This window comes from Pan paniscus, chromosome 12 (genome assembly GCF_029289425.2).
Source record: "Pan paniscus chromosome 12, NHGRI_mPanPan1-v2.0_pri, whole genome shotgun sequence".
Taxonomy (NCBI): domain Eukaryota; kingdom Metazoa; phylum Chordata; class Mammalia; order Primates; family Hominidae; genus Pan; species Pan paniscus.
The window spans coordinates 66,957,512-66,965,873 of NC_073261.2; the positions used below are offsets into that span (position 1 = coordinate 66,957,512).

Sequence of the window (8,362 nt, forward strand, 5' to 3'; positions counted from 1 at the left end):
ACTGACATCCTGTATACTGTGACATGGTAGCCCCAATAAAAAAGCCCTCTATTTGGGTGCTGGGAGAGAGTGAGCCCTGTGTTTTTTGTGGCATCAATCTGGAGTAGAGTCTCTACCTCACTGAGTTGGGAGTGAGAGAAAGAGGAAGTGGTTTTGGTCAAAATACCACAAATTCTTAATTTCTTAACAAATTTTTGTAAAGATTATTGAATAGATGTTTCTTCATTTGCTGTTCACCAATAGGACAATTTCCAGAAACATTATATATATAAAATATATATTATATATATTTTTTATATATTTATAATATATATTATATATTATAATTTATATATTATATAATATATATAGATTTTACATATAATATATGATATGTACTCTATATATAGATTATAGATTATATATATAATCTATATATATTATAATTATATATAATAATATATATAATTATATGTTGTATATATAATAATATATAGAATATATATCATATATTATATATAATATATGATATATATTTATGATATATATTATGTATTATATATGATATATATTACATATTATATATTATATATTATATATAATATATATTATATATTATGTATATATTGTATATCATATATAATATATTCTAGAATATATTAATATATTCTAGAATATATTAATGTATTCTAGAATATATTAATATATTCTATTATATATAATAATAACCTATATATAAAATCTATATATATTTTATATATAATATATATTATATATTATACATTATATAATATATTATATATTATACATTATATAATATATTATATATTATACATTATATATAAAATATATTATATATTATACATTATATATAAAATATATTATATATTATACATTATATATAATATATATTATATATTATACATTATATATAATATATATTATATATAATATATATTATATATTATACATTATATATAATATATATTATATATTATACATTATATATAATATATATTATACATATTACATATAATATATATTATACATATTATATATAATATATATTATACATATTATATATTATATATTATACATATTATATATAATATATAATGTATATTATACATGTTATATATAATATGTATAATATATATTATACATATTATATATAATATATAATATACATTATATATAATATATAAAAGAATATATAATATATAATATATAAAAGAATATATATTCTATATATAATATATAAAAGAATATATATTCTATATATAATATATATGTTTTATATATATATATATTCTCCAGTTTTGCTGAGGAGCAGGCTAGCATAGTTCCTCATGCTATCATGTTGAAAGTTTATCTTTTAACCTATTTTAATTATTTTTAACAGTTTTCCTAGATATTCCCGTTTGAGTTGCAAAGCATTTAGAAAATAAAATAAATATTTAACACTAATGCAAACACATAGCCAGTTGAGTGAGTTGATCTGATTGATAGTCAGTTAAATCAAACTACTTTCATTGAATTTACCTCTTTTTAAGAAATCACATTTTCTGAACTAGTCAGTTATCTTATGACATGTCTCATAGCATATTTCAATAATACCTAATTTACCTACTAACAAGTCACTACACAAGTTTTTTTCTAGATACAACTGCAAAACAGGAAATAATCAAACCTGATCTCCAATAGTCAAAAAAGATGCCTTAAAATTGGTCTATTAAATTTATGTCTTTTTTTTTCATAGACAGTATGTCAGATGCTCACTGCTATTTTAGAAAATGTTTTTCCATATGTGGTTTTCCAGTCCAAAGGTGAGAAGCACATTAAACGGAGTAGAGGTACTAGGAAGGCACATTGATGGAAGTAAAGAATGAGAGTGCATGAAAAAATTACAAAGAACAAATACAGAAACCAAAACCAAACAGACTGCCATTTATACTCAGAAATTTCCTTAGTACATCTCAGAATTGATTAAAACATGGTGAGTGATTGACTTTGTGAGTGATTAAAGAATATTAGTATACTCTAAGGAAATTAGGACACTTTAGAAATATTTACATCAAATATAGTTAAAATGAGACGTGTTCATGTTTGAGCGGGAGCTTTAGTTGCTAGAAAAGTAGGAAGAGGAGTTCATTTTTCCATAATAGCTGTGTAATGTCTACATATAGTGGAACAACCCGTGGTGGGCTTGTTTGGGAACAGACCAGTTGATCTATTAGGCAGATGCAAGATGAATATTTGTGGTAGGAGTGAAATAATGATTCAACCAATTAATTAATTTTAGCAACTATTAAGCTATTTACATTTCTAGAGTCTAACAGAATTGACTTGATGGTAAGCTTTGCTATTCATAATAGTTGCAACATATGGAGATTGCCTATGCCATGGACCTGCGCAGGTCATAAACCTCAGCATTACCACTATTGTCGTTCCAAGCTTTAATGACTTCAAAGGCTTTTGGCTAAGTTTCTTTCTTTCTTTTTTTAATTTACATCTTTTGTCAGTGCTAATTCTTGAATTTGTTTCTGAGGACTTTATATGTATATATATACCAAGAAAAGGACTTATTATACATTATAACAGAGAACAACTGAGGTATGGGGCAGCTGATTAATCCCAGCCCCTGAATAGGTAACCAGCTCTCATACAAATCTCATTTGAGCTTGACTTTGTTGAGCAAGGAGGTAAAGTGCACCCGGGTTCAGACATTAGGGATACAAAAATACAAAGGTAGTAAGAGAGAAGACAAGGGCAGAGGTCAAACCAATGATCCAAAAAACTAGTCTATTTCTTACAAAGTGAGACAGAGAGGTAGATCTATAGCTGGAAACTGTCCAGGAAATGAGGGAGGGCACAGACAGCTTCACAGAAGGAGTCTGGAGGAATTTCCTGAAGAAAGACAGAGCCAAACTCCATTTTGTATGTATATTCTGACATTGGTGAGGGTAGGGGAAGAATAAATATGGAAGCCCACAAATGATATGTCTAATATTCAAAAGTTATAAATCAATCTAACAAACTGTTGAATAACCCACATTCTATTTTCCTACCTTGAAATACATACCTTCACATGATCCAAAAGCCCAGGCAGAATTTAGAATTTAGAACTAGGCAGAATTTAGAATTCTTAGATTCCCACATGAGGTCGTGGTGTAGAGGGCCAGCCCGCAGCTCATGGCCCTGATTCGCCCCCTTCTTTTATCTTTCCCCTGCTGTATCCTGAGCTATGAGGAGCCCCAGTGTACCTTTGGGGAAATGCCAGTGCACACAGCTAAGCCCCATCCATACTTACAGCAACAGCACCCCCTGGCCATACAGCAGTTGGGATGGTTCACTGGAACCATTGTGGGAAATTCAGGATCCTGGTACTTGGAATGCCCTTTAAACAGAGAGCTTGTTTCCTTGGCTTCACAAATCTTTCCTCTGAGGGGAAAACATAACCTGAGAGAACTAGACTAAGACTTCTCTAAAGTGAAGGCAGAGGCAGGGGCCTTGTCTCTCATAACACAGGGAAGCACTGGTTCTAATTACAAATCCAGGTCAGATAGGAGTCCTTAGTTCTTCATATTCTTTCAAATCCATTAATGCTGACTTAGATTTAACACTTCAACTCTGCCCAAGTGGAAAAAGGGACTCATGTTAGAACAGTTTTAACAAAATGGTAAATATTTCTGTCTTCATTCTTACAACTTCCTCCTGGGAGAATTATTGGGATTCATAAACATTTTTAATTCTTGATTTTCTATGCATCAGCTTTCCAAACATCTCTATTTGGATAGTTTATTTTATTTTAATGAGCTGCAAAAATAACAGAATGAGTTTTTTAAAAGAAAGCTCCTTGAAGGCAAGAGCTGTCTTACTCACCCTCCCCTCTTTTTGCCTCATCTCATTGCTTAGGGCATTGCACAGTAGATGCTCAGCAAAAATTTGTTGAATATTGTAACAGCTATGATCCAGAGACCAACAGACTATGTGAATTTTTTTTTTTAAAAGCACAACCAAAAGCTAACAAGGGTTCCCTTCTGTATTTCCCTGTTTGCCTTTGAATTTCATTTTCTGGAGGGAAACATGTACAGTACATTCACAGCAGTTTGGAATAGATGGCAGGGTGAAGAGGGCTGGTCGTCACAAATGTAGAGACACACACCGAGGGGCCATTCCTGGCTTAGCTTGCTCATCCACAGTTACAAAAGAGAGACAAGCATGTTGAGTTGTCAGTTAGCCTAGGTCTCTCCTATGTAAAGAAGTAGGAATGGAAGAGGTTAGTTCTCCCCAGGGCAGTAAGTAGGAAGTATATACAGAAGGAAGGGATAGAAATCATATCATGGATGACCTTGAACTCCATGTTCAAATTTAGCATGAAGTCTTATTCTCTCGCCTTGACATATCTGGATGCCAATTTTTAGCTAATGATTAGACACTTACATAGTATTTATGACCTGAGCATTTACAACTATTCAGTCATTTATGCCTATAACAGCTGTATAAAACCTTTCATAATTCTAATTTTAGTAGTTCAGAAACTGTAATAAAGAGAAATCAATTAATCAGCCTTACACATCATACGGTGCTGCCTTACAAACTAGAAGGTGCACATAGTCTTCAAATTTTCTTTTGCTTGATAACTGGTACATGAAAACCGTCCACTTGTAGCTCAATTTTTTTAGTTTAAAAGTGACTCCTCTTGGGGGTTGGAAACTCCACTAGGTAAGGTAGTAGCACTCTGAAGTCTTCCGTATCACAAATTAGAGCAGAAGGCAGCATAGAGGTACACTGAAAGGGACAGCTGCTATCAAGAAGAGAGGATGCAAATGAGCAGGTCTAGAGTGGCCCACACTAACTTGGCTCACCTCAAATCTGCACTAAGCACTGACCTGAGAGCAGGAAATCAGAAATAATTGTAAGTTTTCAAATACAGGAAAAGTCTGATAAAAATGATAGTTTAAAAAAAGCAGCCCGGCCTGGCGCCGCCTGACGGAGCGGGAGTGGCTCGCTCCGGGCCGGCCGGCGCCGGGGATGAGGCTGCCCGGACGGGTCTAGGGGCGCGCGAGGGGCCGAGCATCCCACTCAGCTCGCCGGCCCCGGCCCCCGCCTTCCCCGCTCCTCCCGCCTGGCCGCCCCGGCCCGCCGTGACCCACGGCCGCCTCCGGAGCCCGACGCGTACTTCCAATAGTAGTCAGACATTATCATCCTGTCATACTATGGAGCCATGTACATCAGATGAATTTTTCCAAGCCCTTAATCATGCCGAGCAAACATTTAAAAAAATGGAAAACTATTTGAGACATAAACAGTTGTGCGATGTAATTTTAGTCGCTGGTGATCGCAGAATTCCAGCTCACAGATTGGTGCTCTCCTCTGTCTCAGACTATTTTGCTGCCATGTTTACTAATGATGTCAGAGAGGCAAGACAAGAAGAAATAAAAATGGAAGGTGTAGAACCAAATTCATTGTGGTCCTTGATCCAGTATGCTTATACAGGCCGCCTTGAATTAAAAGAAGATAATATTGAGTGCCTGTTATCTACAGCTTGCCTTCTTCAGCTTTCACAGGTTGTAGAAGCATGCTGTAAGTTTTTAATGAAACAGCTTCATCCATCCAACTGTCTTGGAATTCGTTCTTTTGCTGATGCCCAAGGTTGTACAGATTTGCATAAAGTGGCTCACAATTATACTATGGAGCATTTCATGGAAGTAATCAGAAACCAGGAATTTGTATTATTACCAGCCAGTGAAATTGCAAAGCTCTTGGCTAGTGATGACATGAACATTCCTAATGAGGAGACAATATTGAATGCACTTCTTACTTGGGTCCGTCATGATTTGGAACAGAGACGGAAAGATCTAAGTAAACTTTTGGCTTATATTAGGCTACCTCTTCTTGCACCACAGTTCCTGGCAGACATGGAAAATAATGCACTTTTTCGGGATGATATAGAATGTCAGAAACTCATTATGGAAGCAATGAAGTACCATTTATTACCAGAGAGACGACCCATGTTACAAAGTCCTCGGACAAAACCTAGGAAGTCAACTGTTGGTACATTATTTGCAGTTGGGGGAATGGATTCAACAAAAGGAGCAACAAGCATTGAAAAGTATGATCTCCGTACAAATATGTGGACTCCAGTAGCAAATATGAATGGGAGGAGGCTACAGTTCGGTGTTGCAGTGCTAGATGACAAACTGTATGTGGTTGGAGGAAGAGATGGACTGAAGACTTTGAATACTGTAGAGTGCTACAACCCCAAAACAAAAACTTGGAGTGTGATGCCACCTATGTCCACACATAGACATGGCCTTGGTGTGGCTGTACTGGAAGGTCCCATGTATGCCGTAGGAGGACATGATGGCTGGAGCTATCTGAACACAGTGGAAAGATGGGACCCTCAGGCTCGCCAGTGGAATTTTGTTGCCACTATGTCTACCCCTAGGAGTACAGTAGGTGTGGCAGTACTAAGTGGAAAACTTTATGCAGTTGGTGGTCGTGATGGAAGTTCTTGTCTCAAATCAGTAGAATGTTTTGATCCTCATACTACTAAGTAGACACTGTGTGCACAGATGTCAAAAAGGAGAGGTGGCGTAGGAGTGACGACCTGGAATGGACTGCTGTATGCTATAGGGGGGCACGATGCTCCCGCATCCAACTTGACTTCCAGACTCTCAGACTGTGTGGAAAGATATGATCCCAAAACAGACATGTGGACTGCAGTAGCATCCATGAGCATCAGCAGAGATGCAGTCGGGGTCTGTTTACTTGGTGATAAGTTATATGCTGTTGGGGGGTATGATGGACAGGCATACCTTAATACCGTGGAGGCTTATGATCCCCAGACAAATGAGTGGACCCAGGTTGCTCCACTGTGCCTAGGAAGAGCTGGAACTTGTGTTGTGACTGTAAAATTATAATTTAATGCCCTGTTTTCTACATGAAGACACCGTCTTCCTTTATTAATTTAGTATAATTATTCTATCAATGGATACATTTTTAGTAAATGTGCATTGTCACAATCCTGGGCACAAAGTGCCTGATGTCAAAGTGAAGATAGTAAAACAAGGGAGGAAGCAGTGGATGGACCAGGATTAATTCCTTTCATTTCTTAGTAAATTAAAACCTGCAGCTGGTGGATTGTGGACACACATTCCCGATGTAATAAGTGAGGACAAATGCACTGCTCTGGAACATAACCCAGTGCTAACTGGAGGTTTCATTTATTCAGTCAAGCACATCTTACTCACATCCAGGTTTATTTTCCTACAGTGCAAACACACCAGATGAAACTTTAAAATGTTACTTTTTGTAAGCTTATCATAAATGAGTTGCAGTTATTTGTTTGCTTGTTTGTTTAACCACAACCACTATTTTAATGATATACTAAAGATAACACTATTTAGTTTTTTCAGAAACATCTGCATTATATGTGTGTTGGTTGTGGATTTTGTTTCTAAAATTGGCTTAGTCCAATAAATAAAGAAAAGCATTAAGGACTTAAAGCAACAATAACCAAATAAAAACTTGATAGGATCTTTGAAGTCTATTTAAATATTCATTCCATTACATCTAGACTCACCAAGAACTACATGTTATGATGTTAAGTTGAAGTTGAAACATGATGTTTTGCATTAAATTTAAGATATGCAAATTTATTTAGAGAAAATAAATGTTATATACCCTAAAAAATAAAAAATAAAAAATAAAAAAAAATAAAAAATAAAAATAAAAATAAAAAAAGCAGCCAATCTGTGGATTTCATGAAGAGAATGAGCTTTGAGAATAGTAGACTTGAATAAGGCAAGAGCAAAGGAGCATTTTGAGTGAGAATTGGGCAAAGGTGATTGAAAACCAGGCAAAGTGATTTGTCACCTAATATAGAGGTTGATCTAACTTGAACTGAGTCTACACCAATACTGGATCAATACTGAATCAATAAGCCTTCAATAAGAGTGTACATTTATTTCTCTTGCATAGACTTCCTATTCTGACTTTGCTGTCTTCACAACCATGCAAATGGACAGGATTACTTCTCCATAGGACTCATTTTTTTCTGGGCTGAAGATTAGGTTCAAGTCACTCTGTAAACAGGTGGTAGTGACTTCAAACTTGTTAAATAACTTTCTCAACTAGCTTAGAGCAGCGTTTGATGTTAATACATTATTAGTAAACATTTATTAAATTTATGGGATAATTTAAAATGTTCTAATTTACTTAGAAAACCTGGCTATTTTCAATTGAATTCTTTGCCCTGCTGTCCACAAAATTTTTGTTTACAGATCTTAAATAGTGAAAATTCTGCTTTGGTAGATCTTAGATCCTGTCTTTGCAAACAACCCAACGACCCAAAATAAAGGGGAACACTGGCTTTTAT

General features: G+C 35.0%; 1 protein-coding gene across 1 annotated transcript; it reads left to right on the plus strand.

The window, feature by feature from the left end:
* The first annotated feature begins 4,958 nt into the window (after positions 1 to 4,958).
* Positions 4,959 to 7,994, plus strand: LOC100980035 (kelch-like protein 5). The gene has a single exon (XM_034953195.3). The coding sequence runs from the start codon at positions 5,199 to 5,201 to the stop codon at positions 6,540 to 6,542; it is 1,344 nt and encodes a 447-aa protein (XP_034809086.2). The 5' UTR covers positions 4,959 to 5,198; the 3' UTR covers positions 6,543 to 7,994.
* Positions 7,995 to 8,362: the final 368 nt, after the last annotated feature.